General features: G+C 50.2%; 1 protein-coding gene across 1 annotated transcript in view; it reads right to left on the bottom strand.

Annotated features, from left to right (window-relative positions):
* Rasa4b (RAS p21 protein activator 4B) overlaps positions 1-22,131 on the bottom strand; it is a 40,400-nt gene that overhangs the window by 10,547 nt on the left and 7,722 nt on the right. Inside the window, exons 2-11 of the mRNA XM_045144709.1 lie at positions 21,848-21,904; positions 19,860-19,973; positions 19,415-19,476; positions 14,754-14,886; positions 6,109-6,190; positions 4,459-4,590; positions 3,837-3,928; positions 1,234-1,351; positions 854-1,004; positions 633-697 (exon numbers count right to left, since the gene is read on the bottom strand). Coding sequence (XP_045000644.1) covers positions 633-697; positions 854-1,004; positions 1,234-1,351; positions 3,837-3,928; positions 4,459-4,590; positions 6,109-6,190; positions 14,754-14,886; positions 19,415-19,476; positions 19,860-19,973; positions 21,848-21,904 — 1,006 coding nt within the window. The remainder of the gene's footprint in view (positions 1-632; positions 698-853; positions 1,005-1,233; positions 1,352-3,836; positions 3,929-4,458; positions 4,591-6,108; positions 6,191-14,753; positions 14,887-19,414; positions 19,477-19,859; positions 19,974-21,847; positions 21,905-22,131) is intronic.

A 22,131-nucleotide genomic window follows, 5' to 3' on the forward strand; every position in this document is an offset into this window, starting at 1 on the left:
CACCGCCAGCTGGCCGCCTCTGCCACCCTGGGCACCGTCCGACTGCAGTTTCTGCCCAGGAGGACCACGTGCTCGACCGGGGCCAGTCAACACTGCTTCTCCGTGAATGAGGCAATGACAGCATGTGGACATGCATGAGTAAGTAAATATATGAATGAGCCGAATGGACAGATGGACAGCGAATGAACATCTTGCCCTTCAAGGCCCTAAACAAAGACGTAAGTGGAGCCGCGCCTGGTGACGCACACCTTTAATCCCAACACTCAGGAGGCACTGCCGTGAGTTCGAGGCCACCCTGAGACTACATAGTGAATTCCAGGTCAGCCTGGACTAGAGTGAGACCCTACCTGGGGGTGGGGGTGGGGGAAATGGGCCAGAGAGATGGCTTGGCAATTAAGGCGCATGCCCTCAAAGCTGACGGACCCAGGTTCTATTCTATAGGTCCCACGTAAGCCAGAAGCACATGGTGGCGCATGCGTCTGGAGCTCGTTTGCAGGAGCTACAGGCCCTGGCACGCCCATCCTCACGTTCTCTAATAAATAAAATAATTAATAGAAATAAAATAATTTTTTAAAACAAGACAGAAGTGGACTCTCTGTAAGACAAAGATAATGCACCCCACAACCCCTCACCTTCAGAAAAGACTCCATGGCCTTCGAGGCCAGCGAGTTGCTCCGGAAGAGGGTGTTGGCCTCACCTGCAAGCAGAGGTTTCAGTAGGCGGGGGCTGCTACAAGAAGTTGGGGGCAGGAGGAGGACAGAGTATCTTGAGGCTGGAGGTTCTAAGTGTCCCTCAGGCGAGAGCCTCCTGGACACTTCCCACCCATCCCATCCCCCCCCCCCGGGGGTCTCACTGGTGCGGCTCAGCTCCAGTTGAAAGAGAAGATCTAGAAAGTCCTTGGCCAGCCCCTGCCCCAGGAAGAGTTTGAGCAGGTTGGTGGCCACCTCCTGGCGACACTCGGTGCTGGTCATCTCCTCAATAAGTGGGATCAGCTGCCCTGGACCCTGCAGGAGGCAGCAGGGAGAGGCTGGGCTGAGAGATCAGATCCTCTTGGCTCTGGGGTCGACCCCAGAGCGTTATGGAAAGGTTGGCTGGGGAACAGGGCGGGGCTCAGGACCCTGCTCAGTTCCTTCCCATCCCCAGAGCTCAGTTTGCTGCTCTATAGAATGGGTTCAAGATAGGGTGAGATGCTCTACAAGCCGTGCAGGCTCCCCCCACATGAGCTCTCCTCACCTGGGGGTCCAGCTTCACATCCTGGCACAGCAACTGCACCAGGGGCTGGTAGCAGCTGGATGGCAGCACCATCTCATCCCGAAGCCGCACCTCCAACTGCAAGGAGCCCAGGTTGCCCCTGGAACAGGCAGTCTGTGACCTCTCTACCAGAGATCCGATAGCCCTGGGACACGTGCCCTCACTCTGTGTCAGGCCTTGCCCCTGGGGCCCAGCTTCACGTGCTCTCTGCTTATGCCCACCATCCGTTCTCTCACCGACCATCGCTCCAGCTTTGCCCTCAGGTTTTTCTGGGTGACTCCTCTGGCCTCAGTACCCATGGAAACCTCACTTTCAAGGACTGGCTGTCTGCTGCCTCCAGACTTCTGAGTCTGCCAGGCTCCCCAACCTTGATTCTATAAACTCCTAGACAACAGTGCCTTCACCTGTATGTTTTGCCCAGGAAGCAGATCCTCAACTTGTCAGGGAAACTGAGGCTCAGGTAAGGCTTAGTAGGATTGACTTCCAAGCTTCCTCACTCTGCCCCCTCTCAGTGACTGAAGTGCTAACTTGGTCTATGGTTCATAGTGTCCTCCACAAACAGCACATTGGGGAAACCAAGCTACCAGGTAAACCCATGGATAGAAACCATCAAGACAGCCCTGGGTTTCTTCTATGCAAATACTTTTGGCTGGACACATCCTGGGCCACCAGTTCCTACCCAGTGAAGGGCACAGATGGACATAGAGGGACATATAGGGAGTCAAAGCCAAGGGGTGTGAGGAAGATGAAAAATAGGCCAAAAGGAGTACGATAAAAATGCAAGGCGGCTGAGCATGGTGGTGAATGCTTCTTTAAGCCCAGCACTCAGGAGGCAGAGGTAGGAGGATCGCTGTGTGTTCAAGGCCACCCTGAGACTACCTAGTGAATTCCAGGTCAGCCTGGGTTAAAATGAGACCCTACCTCGAAAAACCAAAAAGGAAAAAACAACTGCAAGACATCCAGTTCAATTGGAGCATTTTTAGTATAAATGTTTTTATTTTATTTATTTGAGAGAGGGGGGCAGATAAAGAGAGAATTGGTAAACCAGGGACGCTGCCACTGCAAACAAACTCCAGATGCATGTGGCACCTTGTATATCTGTCTTTATGTGGGTACCGGGGAATTGAACCCTGGGTCCTTAACCTTTGCAAGAAAGCACCTTAACCACTGAGCCATCTCTCCAGCCCATAAATATGTTTTGAATAATGCATGGTCTTTTTGTTTCAAGGTAGGGTCTTTTAAAAGTATGTGACACCGTGCAGTTTACCTTTTGTTGTTATTGTTTTTGTGGGGATTTTGTTTGTTTGTTTTCTTTTTCAAGGTAGGGTTTCGCTTTAGCCAAGGCTGACCTGGAATTCATTCACTCTGTAGTCTCAGGGTGGCCTCAAACTCATGGCAACCCTCCTACCTCTGCCTTCCAAGTGCTGGGATTAAAACTTGTATTTATTTATTTATTTGGTTCTTCAGGTAGGGTCTTACTCTAGCCCAAACTGGCCCGGATGTAGACTCAGGCTGGCCTCGAAATCCTGGCAATTCTCCTACCTCTGTCTCCCAAGTGCTGGGATTAAAGGCATATGCCACCACACCCGGTTTAAAACTTTTTATTTTATTTCTTTCTTTATTATTATTGTGTTTTTTTTTTTTTTGAAGTAGCGTCCCATTCTAGCCCAGGCTGTCCTGGACTTCAATATGTAGTCTCAGGGTGGCCTCGAACGTATGGCAATCCTCCTACGTCTGCCTCCCGAGTGCTGGGATTAAAGGCGTGAGGCTTGTTTTTTTTTTTTTTTAAAGTCAGGATTCGTTATGTTTCCTTAGGCTGGCCTAGAAGATCAAATCAGATCCTCCTGCCTGTTTCTTGCATACTAGGATTACAAGTGTGTACCAATACATGTAGCTTGCATGGCCATTTTTATACCATTTACTATTTATCTCAAATTTAGTTTTGGGGTAGTACCTTGCTATGCAGGTCAAGGTGGCCTCACACTGGATCCTCCTGACTCAGCCTCTCAAATGCTGGGATTACAGGTGTACACCACTATGCCTGGCTTTAGGTGTCCAACCTTTTATTGTTCTTTCGGTTTTTCGAGATAGAGTCTCACTCTAGCCCAGGCTGACCTGAAATTCACTGTGTAGTCTCAGGCTGGCCCCAAACAAATTCACCATGTAGTCTCACGCTGGCCTCAAACTCACAGTGATCTATCCTCCTACCTCTGCCTCCTGAGTGCTGGGAGTAAAGCTGTTCACCTCCACGCCCAGCCCAACTTTTAAATGGTCATCCTTTTCTTAGATGATCTCGGGGAAGGAGGGTTCATAGCTATAGGTCTGGGACACTCTGGGGACTTGAGCCCTAGTCTGAGGTCTGCAAACAAGCCTTTAAAGGGAAAGGGTCTGAAAGTTTGTTCTAGAAAGTTCCAGAAAGCAGAAATGGACGCTGCCTGTGACGTCAGTGGACAGTAAGAGGGGGATGCTGGGCTGCTGGGCAAAGGCTAAAGGACACTCAGACGTCTTCCCTTGACTCCTGCCCAGCCAGCCACGGAGTCAGCTGTAAAGTCAGTACCCACCCAGGGTCCGCTGCCAGTACTCACTCGCCCCGCCGGCTCTTGGACTGGTCGGGCTGCAGCCGGAACCAGCCCTCCTCCTGCTGGGCCGCACACAGCCGCTGAACGTTGACCAACACCTGGGGGAGGAGCAGATGGAGGCTGGGCCATCTGCCACTTCTTCTTCTTTTTGGTTTTATGAAGTTAAATTTTTTCTTTTCTTTTTTTTTCTTTTAATATGAGAGAGAGAGAATGGGCGCACCAGGGCTCCTGGCCACTGCAAACAAAGTCTAAACGCATGTACCACCTTGTGCATCTGGCTTTAGGTGGCTACTGGGGAATCGAACCTGGGTCCTTCAGCTTTGCAGACAAATGCCTTAACCACTAAGCCATCTCCAGCCCCGTCTGGTTACTTCTTGATCAAGTACTGTTCTTTTGTTTTTATTTTGTTGTTTTTTTGAGGTAGGGTCTCACTCTAGCCCAGGCTGACCTGGAATTCACTATGTAGTCTCAGGGTGGCTTCACACTCATGGTGATCCTCCTATGGCTGCCTCCTGAGCGCTGGGATTAAAGGCGTGTGGATGTATGTAATGCTCAGCTTCTTTTTTTTTTGCATGGGTGGTGCCCAGGTGGAGCCTGGGCAGGGTGGATGTGAAGGTGGGGTACTTACTTTGCCTAGGAAGTCATTCCTGCTGACGAGGTCCCAGTCCCAGGCCTCCACGCACAGCGCCTCTGTGCTTCCATCCTCCACCTCAAATTCAAATGTCTCGTTCCAGCGTGGGTAGCAAGATTTCTTCACTACCTGGTCAGAAAGGAGTGGACAGGGGTAGGGCTCACTCCAGAGCGCTTCTGAGGCCAGCAAATGCCAGTGGCAGTGCCAACCCTCCATACAGACTCTCCCTCCCCTGCACTAGACAAATCAAGCAACAACAAAAAAAAAAAAAAAACACTTCCTGTCCAGGCAGGTATGACGACACAGGCTAGTCTGGGGGAACTTAATGATTCTCAAAAATAAAAAGAAGTCGGTCATGGTGGCGCACGCCTTTAATCCCAGCACTCAGGGAGGCAGAGGTAGGAGGATTGCCATGAGTTTCAGGTCACCCTGACGCTACGCAGTGAATTCCAGGTCAGCCTGAGCTAGAGTGAGACCCTACCTTGGAAAACCAAAAAAAAAAAAAGAAAGAAAGAAACACACATACATATATATATGGGGATGGGAAAATGGTTCAGCAGTTAAAGACACTTGCTTGCAAAGCCTGTTGGCTCAGTGTTCAATTCCCCAGCACCCAAATAAAGCCAGATGCAAACAGTGGTGCAAGCAACTGGGCATGGTGGCGCACGCCTTTAATCCCAGTGCTCGGGAGGCAGAAGTAGGAGGATCTCCATGAGTTCGAGGCCACCCTGAGACTACCTAGTGAATTCCAGGTCAGCCTGGACCAGAGAAAAACCCTACCTTGAAAAACAAACAAAAGAAAAGGTGCAAGCATCTGGCACGCACGCACGCACACATACACATAAATAAAATAATAATAAGCCAGTCATGGTGGCTCATGCCTATAATTCCAGCACTCTGAGGTAGGAGATTCATAATGAGTTTGAGGCTAGCCTGAGCTACAGAGTTCTGGAAAAACAAACAAACAAAAGAAGTCTAGGGATACAGATTAAAGGTAGAGTTCTTGCCTAGTATGGGTGAGGCATGTTGTGAGTTCCACCCTTAGTATTGAAAAAACATTCCTAAGGGACCGGAGAGATGGCTTAGCAGTTAAGTCACTTGCCTGCAAAGCCTAAGGACCCTGGTTCGATTCTCCAGATCCCACATAAGCCAGATGCACATGGTGGCACATGCGTCTGGAGTTCGTTTGCAGTGGCTGGAGGCCCTAGCATGCCCATTCTCCCTCTCTCTGTCTCTAATCAATAAATGAACAAATAATTTTTAAAAATATTTTTTTTTAAAAAAAGGTTAAACCTGTTAAAAAAAAATTCCCAAGACCTGATCCACTTCACTAATGGGGAATTTGCCCAGCGTGGTCAAGGGTCTTGTTGAAGGCCACACAGCAAAGCAGATCAGCACAAGCTTCTGCACGATGTCCTCCACGATGGCTGTCCCCAGACGTGAGAAAAACAGACTGGGATGTTGCCAGACTCTTCAGACTAACCCCACTCCACTGCCCTCCATGGCCAGGCATGGAAGGGTTTGGGCCCTGCTGTGTTCTCTCAGAGGGGTGGCCCACTTCTCTGAGCTTCCTCTGAAGTCAAGTCACAAGCTTCCCTCACAGGTGACGGAGAGAGATGCCGTAAGAGCCCACCCCAGCCTCCTCACCGAGGTCTCCTGGGTCCGGCCATTGTAACGTACTCGCACAAAGGGGTCAGACGCACCATTCCGGTCCTTCGGAGCTAGGTCCCTGGTGGTGGGATGGGGACAGATTACTCACTTGTCACCCGTGGGCCTCCTTCCCACAGCTCGGCATCACTGCTAGGTGACCCAGCAGACATCCAGTCCCTACAAACTGCCTGGCAGAAGAAGCCTTCTCACTTCCCTACCACATCACAATCACCCATGGTCACCCCCAAGCAACCAAGAAGGGCCCAAGGTGGAGAAGGCATCTCCTTCTGACTAGAGAGTCACCAAAAGGCTGCGGCTCGTGACTCTGGGAAGGGAGAAGGCTAGAGCAGCTGGGAACAGCTGGGTATAATGGTGCATGCTTATGATCCTAGCCCTCAGGATGCTGAGGCAGGGGGTTCTCTGTGAGTTGGAGGCCAGGCTGAGAATTCCAGGTAAGCCTGAGCTAGAGTGAGACCCTACTTCAAAAAATCAAAGCATAGCTGGACGTGGTGGTGCACCCCTTTCATCCCAGCACTCAGGAGGCAGAGGTAGGAGGATCACCTCGAGTTTGAGGCCACCCTGAGACTACAGAGTGAATCCCAGGTCACCCTGAGCTACAGTGAGACCCTACCTCAAAAAAAAAAAACCAAAAAAAAATTAGCTAAAAAAAAATCAAACCGTGTGTGTGTGTGTGTGTGTGTGTGTGTATCCTCCACATCACCTACCCTAAAAGCAGGAGAGAAAAGACAGTAATGGAGGTCAACTTGAATTAGAACAACAGAATGATACCAAGGGCTGAAGAGATGGCTTAGCAGTTAAGGCACTTGCCTACAAAGCTTAAGGACCCAGGTTTGACTCCTCATGACCCATGTAAACCAGATGCACAAGGTGGCACATGTGTCTGGAGTTTGTCTGCAGTGGCTGAAGGCCCTGATGTTCCCATTCTCTCTCTAACAAAAATAAATAAATAATAGCGGGGCATGGTGGTGCACACCTTTAATCCCAGCACTCACGAGGTAGAGGTAGGAGGATCCCTATCAGTTCAAGGTCACCGTGAGACTACATAGTAGTGATTTCCAGGTCAGCCTGGACTAGAGTGAAACCCTATCTCAAAAAAACAATAGGGCTGAAGAGATGGCTGAGCGGTTAAGCGCTTGCCTGTGAAGCCTAAAGACCCCAGTTCAAGACTTGATTCTCCGGGACCCACATTAGCCAGATGCACAAGGGGCGCACGCGTCTGGAGTTCATTTCCAGTGGCTGGAGGTCCTGGCGCGCCCATTCTCTTTCTCTCTATCTGCCTCTTTCTCTGTCTGTTGTTCTCAAATAAATAAATAAATAAAATCTTTATATATATAAAAAAAACAATAAATAAATAAATAAATAAAAGCTTTAAAAACTTACAAAATGCACACGGAAGGCATTGGAGGGTGAGACCAAACCATAGACTTGAGACCAGGTGAAGTCCAGAAATATTAAACTTCAGGTTTTATTTTTGTTGTTGGGTTTTTCAAGGTAGGGTCTCCCTCTAGCCCAGGCTGACCTGGAATTCACTATGGAGCCTCAGGCTGGTCTTGAGCTCACAGTGATCCTCCTACTTCAACCTCCCAAGTACTGGGATTAAAGGCACATGCCACCGTGCCACACGTTCCCCGCCCCCAGCATGAATAAAACTAAAAACATGACTAGCCTGTGGATATTTTTAGTTTTATTCATGCTCATTTTTATTAGTATGTGTGAATTATACTCAATAATGTGTTTCATCGGTTTATGTAACGTATTTTTATCAGATTCACTTCCAGTCGTCTGGTTCCCCTCCTACCCACTCTGCTCCCTTCCTCGTTCTAACTTGTTCCTTTTCTATTTTCTATTTTGTTTGTTTGCTTTAGTGACCTAGTGAGATTCACTGGAGTTGCTCGCAGGATTTTCTGGATGAGGAGTTATTTACAGGAGTATGGACATGGTGGAAGAGAATGTCTCTCCCTCCCCCAGCATTGTTTTTTCTTTCTTTTTCTTCCTTCCTTCCTTTCTCTCTCTTTATGTTTTTTTCCTTTCTTTTTCCTCCTTCCGTTTTCTTTTCTTTTTTTTTTATTTTTTAAAATATTTTCTTTGTTTTTATTTATTTATTTGAGAGAGAGAAAGAGAGAGAATGAGAGCACCAGGGCTTCCAACCACTGCAAACGAACTCCAGACACGTGCGTCACGTTGTGCATCTGGCTTACGTGGGTCCTGGGGAATCGAACCGAGGTCCTTTGACTTTGCAGGCGAGCGCCTTAACCGCTAAGCCATCCCTCCTTCCTTTTTCTTTTTCCTCTTTCTTCTTCTTTTTTTTTTTTTTTTGGTTTTTCGAAGTAGGGTCTCACTGTGGTCCAGGCTGACCTGGAATTAACTATGTAGTCTCAGGGTGGCCTCGAACTCACAGTGATCCTCCTACCTCTGCCTCCCCAGTGCTGGGATTAAAGGCGTGCAGCACCACGCCCAGCTTTTTTTTTGTTTTTTTTGAGGAAGGGTCTCACTCTAGTTCAGGCTGACCTGGAATTCACTCTGTAGACTCAGGGTGGCTTTGAGAGCTGGTTTGGAGGTTCAAGCAGGGGAACGCAGCCACTTATAAACCCTTGACCGGAGACGGGTCCTCCTTTATTCGGGGAAGGTCGTTCTCTTTGACCACTTCAGGAGGGATGCACGTGGAGCAGTGAGGGGGGAAGGGAACAACCTCCTAGCCAGCCAGATCAGCCAAATCAACCCTGGTGATCAATGGGGTGACAGATGTCACAGCCAGATTATCCTCACATCCCTCAGGGTGGTGGCCTCGAACCCACAGCAATCCTCCTACCTCTGCCTCCCGAGTGCTGGGATGACAGGCATGTGCCACCATGCCCGGCTTTTTTTCTTCTTTTTGAGGTAGGGTCTCGCCGTAGCCCAGGCCTACCTGGAATTCACTATGTCGTCTCAGGGTGGCCTTGAACTCACAGCCATCCTGCCCTCCCAGTGCTGCAATTAAAGGCGTGCACCACCAGGCCCGGCTGCATATACCACTGAGCCATCTTCCCAGCTTCCCCACTTTAAAAGAAATTATTTATTTTTGTGTACTCTCCTGCTGCTGTTGGCCAGGAGACGATGCCCAGCTTCTGCCCGTGCCACATTTTTCCCTGACATCATGGAGTTTCCCCTTGAGTCTATGAATCAAAATAAGCCTTTTCCTCCCACAAGCTGCTTTGGGTTGGGTGCTTTGTGCCAGCAACTTGAAGGTAACCACAACAGTAAAACTGATACCAAGGCGTGGGGTCGCTGCTGCTAGAAGTCTGTGGCTTTTGGAGTTTTGGAACTGATTTGCAGGAGGAATGTGGAAGGATCTGAAACCTTATCCTAAGCAAACCTTTCAGCGTTGAAGGCAAAGTTTCATGGACCATTCTGGTCAGAGTTGAAAGACCTGGACACAGTAGGAACTATGGACTGTGAGTTTTGGCTTTTGAGGCTTTTGGCTTGTTGCGCTCTGCCTGCCTGTATCCCAAGAACTTGTGCAGGGCTGCACCGGGCAGAAATGGACCCGTGTGAGCAGAAGGAGGAAGAAGCCAAAAAGAAAATCTGTATTTGTATGTTGTGTGTGTGGACGTGCCTGAACCTCTTATTGCTGCAAATGAACACCAGACACTTGTGCTTTTTTTTGGGGGGGTGAGGGGGTTTCGAGGTAGGGTCTCACTCTAGCCCTGGAATTCATCATGTAGTCTCAGGGTGGCCTCAAACTCAGCAATCCTCCCACCTCTGCCTCCAGAACACTGGGATTAAAGGCATGCAATACTATGCCTGGCCTGTGCCAGTTTTTTGTGACACCATTTTCACTACTTTTTTTTTTTTTAATTTATTTGAGAGCGACAGACACAGAGAGAAAGACAGATAGAGGGAGAGAGAGAGAATGGGCGCGCCAGGGCTTCCAGCCTCTGCAAACGAACTCCAGACGCGTGCGCCCCCTTGTGCATCTGGCTAACGTGGGATCTGGGGAACCGAGCCTCGAACCGGGGTCCTTAGGCTTCACAGGCAAGTGCTTAACGGCTAAGCCATCTCTCCAGCCCCATTTTCACTACTTTTTGCCTCTGGTTTACATGGGTGAATTGGGAACTGGATGCAGCTGTGCAGGCGTTTATGAGCAAGTGTCTCTAACCCCTGAGCCATCTCCCCAGCATCCCTTCAGACTTAGTCCCCTCAAAGACCAACAAGTGCCATCTTTCCTTTGTGTGCGATAAATATTTTCTGCCCATTACTTTTTCCAGATTTTGACTGTTAAGCCTCTCATGTCTGTCTTTCTTATAAATTTATTCATTTCTTTCTTCCTTTTAAGATAATTTTTTAAATTTTTCTTTCTTTATTTGAGAGCGAGAGACAGAGAGAGAAAGAGGCCAAGAGAGAGAGAGAGAATGGACACGCCAGGGCCTCCAGCCACTGCAAATGAACTCCAGACACGTGCGCCCAATTGTGCATCTGGCTAACGTGGGTCCTGGGGAACCGAGCCTCGAACCGGGGTCCTTAGGCTTCACAGGCAAGCGCTTAACTGCTAAGCCACCTCTCCAGCCCTAAATATTGTTTTTATATTTTATATTTTTATTTATTTATTTGAGAGAGGCAGATAGATAGACAGACAGACAGAGAATATGGGTGCACCAAGGTTTTCAGCTGCTGCAAACCAACACCAAATGCATGCCCTACCTTGTGCATCTGATTTATATAGTTCTTGGGAAATTTAACCTGGGTCCTTTGGCTTTTCAGGCAAGTACCTTTACTGCTAATCCATCTTTCCAGTCCAATTTATTGGTTTTTTAAAAAATATTATTACTAATTATTATTATTATTATTAGTTTTATTTTGGATGTAGGGTCTCACTCTTGCCAGGTTGGCCTGGAGTTCACTTTGTAGTCTCAGGGTGGCCTTGAGCTCAAGGTGATCCTCCTACTTCTGCCTCCCTAGTGCTGGGATTAAAGGTGTGTGCCACCATGTCTGGCTATTGGATTAAGGTTTTAGGAGATGGGGTTTCTCCAAGTAGCTCAGGCTGGCCTTGAACTCTTGATCTCTTGAGAAAGCCACCCCAGTGCAGAAGGTTCAGGTATGTACAATCACACCCTCAAGTCTGCCTTTCTCTTTTGCCCTTAAAAATGCAAGGAGGGGCTGGAGAGATGGTTTAGTGGTTAAGGTGCTGGCCTGTGAAGCCTAAGGAAACAGGTTTGATTCCCCAGTATCTGTGTAAATCAGATGCACAATGTGGCACATGTGTCTAGAATTTATTTGCAGTGGCTGGAAGTCCTGGCGTGCCCATTCTTTATCTCTCCTAAATAAATATATATATTTTTAATGTAAGGAGCTAGAAGTTTGGTTCAGCATGCAACTGTCTAGACTCCCCCAGTGAAGGGCTGTGGGCGGGGTGGCTCCGAGGTAGAGCTCCTGCCTAGAATCCCCCAGTGAGGGGCTGGGGGCGTGGCTCAGTGGTAGAGCTCCTGCCTAGAATCCCCAGTGAGGGGCTGGGGTGTGGCTCAGTGGTAGAGCACCTGACTAGACTCCCCCAGTGAGAGGCTGGGGGTGTGGCTCAGTGGTAGAGCTACTGCCTAGAATCCCCCAGTGAGGAGCTGGGGGTGTGGGTCAGTGGTGGAGCTCCTGCCTAGAATCCCCCAGTAAGCCAGATGCACAAGGTGGTGCAGGCATCTGGAATTCACTTGCAATGGCTAGTCCCTGGCACACCTATTCTATTTGCCTCTCTTTCTCTCTCCCCCCTCCTTCCTCCAATAAAAAAATAAAATATTAAAAAAAAAAACTAAAAATAGTGCTGGAGAGATGGCTTAGCGGTTAAGTGCTTGCCTGTGAACCCCAAGGATCTCGCTTCGAGGCTTGATTCCCCAGGACCCATGTAAACCACATGCACAAGTTAACACATGCATCTGGAGTTTGTCTGCAGTGGCCGGAGGCCCTGGTGCACCCATTTTCTTTCTCTCTCTCTCTTGCTCTCCCTTTCTCTGAGTTGCTCTCAAATAAAAATAAACAAAATTTTCAAAAACTAAAAATAAGGGCGTGGGGGCTGCAGAGATGGTTCAACGGTTAAGAAGCTTGCTTGCAAAGCCTAACAACCTGGGTTTGATTCCCCAGTACCCACGTAAAGCCAGACGCATGCATCTGGAGTTCATTTGCAGTGGCTGGAAGCCCTGGAGCACCCATATTCTCTCTCCTTACCTCCTCCCTCTCCTCTCTCTGCTTGTACATAAATAAATAAAAATACTTATAAACAACAACAACAAAAAAAAAAAACACAGTAAGAAGGTGGGGGCTGGGCATAGTGGCACACGACTTTAATCCCAGCACTTTGGAGGTAGAGGTAGGAGGATCAATGTGAGGTCAAGGCCAGCCTGCGACTGCAGAATGAGTTCCAGGTCAGCCTGGGCTACAGTGAAACTACCTTGAAACACACAAACACACACACACACACACACACAAGGGTGGGGCTGCACATAGCTCTTCCCAGCCAGAGTTTGCTGAGTACCCAGTTCTCTCACTATAAACACCTGCTTAGAGAAGCCCCTATCTGGCATGGTGACCGTGTCCCCAACAGTCCCTAGAGCACAAGGTGGAAAGAAGATTTCCTGGAGGGAGGAGGGAGCCAGGGATAGGTGTTTTGGTGTTTCCTGTCCTAGTGGGTAGAAACTGGTGCCTGGGAAAAGCAGCCCCGAGGGCTGGGTAGCATGCCCAAGCACGTGTGCACGTGCGCAACAAGGTGCCCCCAGACAGCCTGGTGCCAGGCAAGGCTGAAGAGGGTGGATGGGGTGGGCAGGGGCAGACTGACTGGTGAGGGATGAGCGCGCACGGGGGTGGACTGTGACCTGTCCAAGTCTGGCCATTTCCCTGCACTTCGGCCTTGTGGGCAGAAAAGACAGCTGGGGTCCGCCACAGGATGCCCAGCATGCCCATCACCCAACACACATTTATGGGGAGACCAATTCTTCCAGATAAACTAACTGCCCAGAGTTGGGGGGAAGACATACTGCCTGCTTCTGGAGTGGGGAAGACACCTCCCATGCTGTGTCTGACTCACACCCAGACCCAGACGGGGGTGTGGCCTGCAGCTAAAAATACTCTGGAGCTTGGGGGGGGGGGGTGGCCCTGTCACAGGTGACTCAGGCCCACAGAGCCATCCAAGCCACTGTACCACCCACACACACCATCTGGAGATGGCCAGCAACTCTTCCCTCCCCCCCATCCCCAGGGGAATACACACACACACACACACACACACACACACACACACACACACACAGCCAAGTTCATACTGGGGCTAGCCTAGGGGAAGCCCGGCCCTAGCGTGGGGACACTGGGTTGTCTGAGCACAGTTCAAGACCTTCCACACCTCCTGCCTCTCTATTCTATTGGGTTCACAGTTTCACAGAATATCATTTCTGGCTGGGTGGCTGGTGGTGCCCACCTGCAATCCCAACCCTGGGGAGACTGAGGAAGGAAGATTAGAAGTTCAAGGTCAGTCTGGTTCACATGGAGAGATCCTGTCTCAAATCAAAAACAGATGCTGAGCATGGTGGCAAATGCCTGTAACTCCAATACTCTGGAGGCTGAGGAAGAAGGAGTATGAGTTTGAGGCCAGCCTGGGCTACATGGTGTTACCTTGTATTATTATTATTTTTTTAATATTTTAATTATTTATTTTCAAGGAGAGAGAGATTAGGCATGCCAGGGCCTCCAGCCACTGCAAAGAAACTCCAGATTCATGTGCCACCTTCTGGTTATCTGGGTACTGGGCATCTGGCTTATCTGGGTACTGGAGAATTGAACTTGGGTCCTTTGGCTTTATAGACAAGCGCCTTGAAAAACAAAACAAAACAAAAAAATCAGGACTGGAGAATTCTCTAGTACCCACATAAGCCAGATGCACAAGGGGGCACATGTGTCTGAAGGCCCTGGTACACCCATTCTACCTGCCTTTCTCTCTTGTTTTTTGAGGTAGGGTCTCACTCTAGCCCAGGCTGACCTGGAATTCACTGTAGTCTCAGGGTGGCCTTGAATTCACAGCGATCCTCCTACCTCTGCCTCTTGAGTGCTGGGATTGAAGGCATGCGCCACCATGCCCGGCTTTTAAATCAGCTGGGTATGGTGGCGCACGCCTTTAATCCCAACACACCAGGAGGCAGAAGTAAGAGGATCGCTGTGAGTTCAAGGCCAGCCTGAGACTACATAGACCCTACCTTGAAGAACAGGAAAAAAAAAAAAAAAATCAGGTCTTCAGAGATGGCTGTATGGTTAAAGACGCTTGTTGCTCAAACCTGCTGACTGGAGTTTGAATCCCCAGGAGAAGCAAGTAGTTATGGCAGGCGGGTTTAGGAGAATCCTGACAGATATGGGCCAGCAGCAAAACAAGACCCTGTGCCAGACAAGATGGACGGCAAGGACTGACCTCCACACAAACAGCGGGGTACACACAGACCCATGCGCGCGAGTGCGTATACACACACACACACACACACTCAAACTCAAACAAAGATCACTCTGAAGAAGGGTCACCTGCGCAATGTCTAGGGGTCCGGATTAACCTCCCTGGCCTCCACAGCAGGCCTCCCACTTTCCAGGGCATGCTGCCCACTTCCCCCTCTCCCAGAGGGTCTCACCTGGCCTGCAGCACCGAGCACCGCAGCCGCCGGCTGGTGCGGGTCCCTGGCACCACTTCCAGTCGCAGGTGGATCTCACCCTGCACCTCCTCGTCAGGGTCCACCTCCACCAGGTGGGTCCAACCGCTGAAACCTGCAAGACTGAGGCTCAGCCGGGGCTCCCCCCACCCTTCCTTTCACCCCCTCCGCCCTCAGACTGGCAGGCACCACGTGACCCCTCCAACACCTCCTAAATCCTCTTGATATTCACACTGAAGCGGGTGGGGCGGGGGCGGGAAACTGAGGCTCGGAAACTGAGCATCAGCAATTGAAAGTGCTGAGATTTTACTTTTATTTATGTATTTACTTATTTATTTGAGAGGGGGTGGCAGAAAAAAGAGACATAGGCATGCCAAGGCCTCTAGCCACTGTAAAAAAACGCCAGACACATGTGCTACCTTGTGCATCTATCTGCCTTACGTGGGTCCTGGGGAATTGAGCCTCAAACCGGGGTCCTCAGGCTTCACAGGCAAGTGCTTAACCGCTAAGCCATCTCTCCAGTCCCAATTTTATTTTTTATTTTCTTTTTCTGCATGTGTGAGTATGTGTGCGTGTGGGTGGGTGGACATGTATGTGTGGGTGCATAAGCACGTGTGTAAGCATGTAGGGGGGCCAATGTTGACATCAGGTCTTCCTCAGTTGATCTCCACCTTATGATTCTTTGAGACAAGGTCTCCCACTGAACCTAGAGCTCGCTAATTCAGATAGCCTACCTCCCCAGCAAGCCCCAAGGTTCCCCCTTAGATCCAACTTCCCAGTTATGGTGGAGTACAGAAATCCACCAATGTGGGCTGGAGGGATGGCTTAGCCATTAAGCGCTTGCCTGTGAAGCCTAAGGACCCCGGTTCGAGGCTCGATTCTCCGGGACCCACGTTGGCAAGGTGCACAAGGGGGCACACGCGTCGAGTTCATTTGCAGTGGCTGGAAGCCCTGGCGTGCCCATTCTCACTCTCTCTCTCTCTCTATCTGCCTCTTTCTCTCTCTGGCACTCTCAAATAAATAAATAAAAATGAACAAAAAAAACTAAAAAAGAAAGAAAGAAAGAAATCCACCAACGTGCTGGCAATCTACATGGGTGCCGGCGATCTGAACTGGGGGCCTTGGGCTTGCAGAGCACTTTACCCATGGAGCTGTCTTCCCAGTCAGGTTTTTTGTTTGGTTTTTAAGGTAGGGTCTCGTTCTATCCCTGGCTAACCTGGAATTCACTATGTAGTCTCAGAGTGGCCTCGAACTCTCAGCGATCCTCCTACTCTGCCTCCAGAGTGCTGGGCTTCACCTGGCTCCCAGTATGATGTTGCTTGTTTATTTATTTATTTATTTATTTTTTAAATTATTTATTTATTTATTTGAGAGCGACAGACACAGAGAGAAAGACAGATAGAGGGAGAGAGAGAAAATGGGCGCGCCAGGGCTTCCAGCCTCTGCAAACGAACTCCAGAAGCGTGCACCCCCTTGTGCATCTGGCTAACGTGGGACCTGGGGAACCGAGCCTCGAACCGGGGTCCTTAGGCTTCACAGGCAAGCGCTTAACCGCTAAGCCATCTCTCCAGCCCTATTTATTTATTTTTGATACAGGGTCTTATGTAATCCAGAATGGACTCAAACTCTAAGTGCAATCAAGAATGACCTTTGAAGCTGGGCATGGTGGCACGGGCCTTTAATCCCAGCACTTGGAAAGCAGAGGTAGGAGGGTCGCTGTGAGTTCAAGACCACCCTGACACTACATAGTGAATTCCAGGTCAGCCTGAGCTAGAGAGAGATCCTACCTCACAAAACAAAACAAACAAAACTGATGGGAAAGCTACAAGGGACCCCAAGAAATAGCAGCAGTGGGGCACTGGGAATGGTTAGGGCTGTGGCCAAAGAGGCCACCGGCCTGGCAAAGCCAGGAGGCTCTGTGAGTCAGCTCAGCATGCCACCCCTGAGCCCCACTCTCTGCCTCACAGACAGAAGCAGGTGTGTGTGTTGGGGTGGGAGGGGGGTCGGGAGAGGGCCACAGGCTCAGGGGGCAGAACCTACAAAACCCAAGAGCTCAAGGACGAAACCATTGGAGCTCAGAGAAGGCAAGACCTGCCCCAGGTCACACAGTGAGCCTCAAAAGGGATGCTGGGGCTGGAGAGATGGCTTATCAGTTAAGGTGCTTGCCTGCAAAGCCTAAGGACCCAGGTTTGATTCCCCAGTACCCACATAAGCCAGATGCACAAAGTGTGTCTAGGGTTATTTTGCAGTGGCTAGAGGTCCTGGTGTACCCATTCTCTCTCTCAAAATAAAATATGTTTTTAAAAAAAGATTAAAAAGAGGGGCCCGGGCATGGTGGTGCATGCCCATTCTCTCTCTCTGTGTCTTTAAATCTTTAAAATAAATATATAAATAAGTCTGTATTTCAGGGCTGGAAAGAGAGCACCCTCTTGACTGTGGAGCCTAAGGACCCAGGTTCAATTCCTCAGTAACCATGTAAGACGGATGCACAAGGTGGCACATGTATCTGGAGTTATTTGCTGTGGTTGGAGGCCCTCCCTCTCTCTCTCTTAAACAGATAAATATTTTTAATTTTTTTGTTGTTGTTTTTTCGAGGTAGGGTCTTGCTCTAGCCCAGGCTCACCTGGAATTCACTATGTGTTCTCAAGGTGGCCTCAAACTCATGGTGATCCTCCTACCTCTGCCTCTGGAGTGCTGGGATTAAAGGCATGCACACCACTTCTGGCCTTTTTAAAAAGTTCTTAATTTTATTTATTTAATAGAGAGAAACAGGCAGAGGAACATAGAGGGAGAGAATGGCCACACCAGGGCCTCCAGCCACTGCAAACAAACTCTAGACGCATGTGCCACCTTGTGTATCTTATGTGGGTCCTGGAGAAGCGAACCGGGATCCTTTATCTTTGCAGTCAAACGCCTTAACCGCTAAGCCATCTCTCCAGCCCCAAAAGTTTTTAAAAAAGAGTCTGTATTTCAGAAGCCATGAGCTCAGTCAGTAAAGTACTTGCTCTGCAGGCACAGAGACCTGAGTTCAATCCCCAGAACCCACATTTAAAAAGCTTGTGGGCTGGAGTCAGGCGTGGTGGTGCACGCCTTTAATCCCAGCACTGGGGAAGCAGAGGAGGAGGATCACCATGAGTTCAAGGCCATCCTGAGACTACATCATGAATTCCAGGTCAGCCTGGGCTAGAGTGAGACCCTATGTCAGAAAGAAGAAAAAAAAAAGTGTTAGGGCTTGGAATGAGAGCATAGAAGATGGCTCAGTGGCTGAAGATACTTGCAAACCATGACAGGCCAGGTTCAATTCCTCAGAGCCCATGTGAAAATACACACGGTGTATGCGTCTGGAGTTCCTGCAGTGGCAACAGACCCTGGTGCATGCCCATTCTCTCTCTCAAATAAATGAATTAAAAAATTACCAAAAAAAAAAAAAATGTTCAGGCTAGGTGTGGTGGTGCATGCCTTTAATCCCAGCACTCCAGGGGCAGAGGTAGGAGAATGGATGTTTGAAGCCAGCCTAGGCTAGAGTGAAACCATACCTCAAACCTCTCCCCACTTCAAAGATCAAGGGGGGCTCAGAATGATGTCCTAGTGCTAGACAAGTGGACACAGAAATCCTTCTGAGGCTTGTTAGCCATCCAGCCTCTCCTAGCTAGAGAACTCCAGACTAATGAGAGATCTGGTCTCAACAAAGGGGATGGAAGCCAGGCACCATGGTAGTGCATGCCTTTAATCCCAGCACTTGGGATGCAGAGGTAGGTGGATCCTCATGAGTTCAAGGCCACCCTAAGACTTCATAGTGAATTTCAGGTCTGCCTGGGCTATAGCCAGACCCTACCACAAAAAAAAAAAAAAAAAAAAGGAGGGTATACTAGAGAGATGGCTAAGCAATTAAGACACTTGCCTGCGAAGCCTAAGGTTGGACTTCCCAGAACCCATGTATGCCAGACACACAAAATGACACATATACGCATGTCTGGAGTTCAATTGTAGTAGTTAGAGGCCCTGTGTGCCTGAAAAGCCAAAGGACCAATGTTCAATTCCCCAGGACCCACGTAAGCCAGATGCACAAGGGGGCACATGCATCTGGAGTTCATTTGCAGTGGATGGAGGCCCTGGACCACCTATTCTCTCTCTCTCCCTCTTTCTCAAATAAATAAAATATTTAAAAAAATATAAAATAAATAAAATACTAAACAAATGTCAGTGGGTGTGGTGGTGCACAACTTTAATCTCATCGCTCAGGAGGCAGAGGTAGGAGGATCTCCATGCATTCGAGGCCACTTTGAGAATACAGAAGGAATTCCAGGTCAGCCTGGGCTAGAGTAAGACCCTACCTCGAAAAAACAAACAAACAAACAAACAACACAAAAAAGTTAAAAAAAAAACACAGGAGCCAGGCGTGGTGGTGCACGCCTTTAATCCCAATATTCAGGAGGCAGAGGTAGGAGGATTGCGGTGAGTTCGAGGCCACCCTGAGATGACATAGTGAATTCCAGCTCAGCCTTGAGTAGAGTGAAACCATGCCTCGAAAATTTTAAAAAAAAAAAAGAAGGCGCAGGTGGAGGACACCCCCTGAGGGAACAGGGGCCTGTCTGAGTGGGGTGGGGGGCGTGAGCCGTGAGTGCATTCAGGTAGCACCTTACCCTTAGGGTGGGAGGCCAGGGTGTCTCTGGTAAGGCAGACCTTGCCGATGACGTCATCCCGGCTAGGGGTGGAGAGAGAGTCAGAGCTGGTTGGTGGGACTGGCTTCCTCTCCCCCAGAAGCTCGGCCCCTCCCCACCCCCAGAAGCCTCCATGTGCAGGGCAGCCCGATGGAATATTCTAGAACCCAGGATTCCGGACACTTTTGCAGGTACAGTTATTTGTCTCTGCACGTAGATGCCCATCTCATAGCTCACGTCAGGTTTTATTTATATAAATGTACATGCACCCGGAGGATCGTGATACGGTGTGTGTACCAGCAACCCACACCCACGCTCAACTCCTCCCGGGCCCTCCAGACTCCCCCCCCCCCCCCACCCGCCACCTCGCAGGCTACAGAGAGCAATGGCCACATCTGGACGCAGCTGCGCAGCAGGACGAGCTCACCTGAGCGCGTCTTCATCCATGACATAGAAGGCCACGGCGTGGAATGTGGGCGGCAAATGAACTTGATACTCCTCGCCCCAGAAGGGACACAGGGTCTTCCACACGGTGGCTGTCCTGCACGAGAGGACCCCTCACCACGTGTCCAGGAGGCCACCCCGCCTTCACCGCATCTCTGGACCCCGGTCACAACACTGGCTGCGTGTGAAATTTCCTCCACAGCTTCTGGTCTTTACTCCCTGACCTGCTTCTCGACCCCCCACCCCCGCCCCAGTGGGGACTGGGCAGTGGTACACTTGGGGGGAAACCAAGGCAATAGTTGGCAGTGACTGGCCTCTGGTCACACAACACAGCAGAGGCAGAGCAGGGCCGCTAATCGCGGCCTCCCAGCATCACCTACCTCTGGCCAAAGCCCCAAGAGCAGAGCCATCAATCAACTCATGGTACAAAGTAAGGCATGTGGCTGGGGGGGGGGGCGGGGAGCTGAAACCCTAGTGGCCTGGATAGAGGTTCCACAGGAGATGACCTCACCCTAGACGCTTCTCAAGGTCATCAAGTCCCTGCTTGCTGTCCGTGGTTTAGAGAACGGCCAGGATTGGGCTCGGTTTGGCTACGGGACATAGCGATGGCTGCCCCTGCAGCTGAGTGGCTCTGCTCATGAACTTTAATATATTGTATTTATTTATTTGAGGGAGAAAGAGGTGGAGAGTTAGAGAGAATGGGCGCGCCTGGGCCTCCAGCCACGGCAAACTCCAGTTGTGCATCTGGTTTAACCAGGATCCTTTGGCTTTGCAGGCAAGCGCCTTAACCGCTAAAGCCATCTCTCCAGCCCTGGTCATGAACTTTAGAAGCAGGGACCTGGCTGTGGGATAGGTCAACAAAGACTTGTCCAGAAATTATGCAGACCATGCAGGAAGGGGCACCCAGGGGCAAGTGAGCCTTCTGGGCACAGGCTAAGATGACTCCTCGATCGCGTTACTTCCTTTCCTTGACACGAAGTCAGACTGGCTAACCAGCAAGCCCCAGTGAGTCCCTGTCTGCGCCCACCTCAGGACTGGCATTACAGACATATGTGGCCATACCCTGGTTTTTAACGTGGGCTCTGGGCACTGAACTCAGGTCCTCGTGTTTTTGCAACAAGGGCTCTTACCCACTGAGCCATGTTCCCAGTCGCAAGATCAGGATTTTGTTTTGTTTTTTTCCAGGTCGTCTTAGGGTGGCCTCGAATTCAAGGCGATCCTCCCACCTCTGCCTCCCAAGTGTTGGGATAAAGGCGTGCACCACCACACCTGGTCCAAGATCAGTTTTATTGGGGGGTGGTCATTGGGGGACAATCCCTGGGAGAGGGGCCCCAAGTCAGAGCAAAGGGCAGGCTCTGGGATCAGCCACACTTGGGCTAGCTTCTTAGTTCAGTGACGGAAGCAGGTAACTAGTGGGAACCGCGGTGTCCTCATCTGTAAAAGGGGTATAACGATTTGGTTTCCACTGTGATGACTCTGACAGGCTGACCAAGGGTTAGCAGGGGGTGGAGACAGTGTTGGAACCAGGGGGACGTATATCTTGGGAAGACGAACGGAGGCAGCTGAAAGGCACTTGGCGTTGTGCTCAGTAGATAATTCCTAGACAGGTTTTCAAGGCCAATTATTAGCAAGTCAGCTGGGCATGGCGGTGCACGCCTTTAATCCCAGCATTCGGGAGGCAGAGGTAGGAGGATCACCGTGAGTTCGAGGCTACCCTGAGACTACATAGTGAATTCCAGGTTAGTCTGGGCTAGAGCAAGACCCTACCTCAAAAAAAATATTATTATTATTATTATTAGCAAGTCAAGTTATACAGGTGGTCCTTCTCAGCTACCTGTAGTGTTCAGGATTTGACGTGATGGGATACCCAGGGGATTAAGGATTGATTTCCAGTGCTCTTCTATTCCCTGTGGGGGGAGCAGGTGGCTGGGTGGAGGGTCTCTGGCCCACGAAGCGCCAGGAGGGCAGTACCTGATGATGGGCTCGTTGTCCACCTTCACGATGCAGTAGGGGTCGCTGCTGCCGGTGCTGCAAGACAGAAGAGCCAAAGGTGGGCCTGATGGGGGGGAAGGGGTGGGCCAGATGGCGGAAGCCTAGCTGGGGGCGGAGCCTAGGCCTGGGGCGGGGCTGCGGGGAGGTGTGGGGCGGAAGACCTGCGGGAGGGGGTTGGGGTCCTTTCTGGGAAAGAGCCTGGGGGCAAGCCGGGGTGGGGGGGGATGCTTGTTGGGAGCGGGATTTGCGGGTGGGAAGGGGGA

The sequence above is a fragment of the Jaculus jaculus genome, chromosome 2 (assembly GCF_020740685.1).
Source record: "Jaculus jaculus isolate mJacJac1 chromosome 2, mJacJac1.mat.Y.cur, whole genome shotgun sequence".
NCBI classification, from domain to species: Eukaryota; Metazoa; Chordata; class Mammalia; order Rodentia; family Dipodidae; genus Jaculus; species Jaculus jaculus.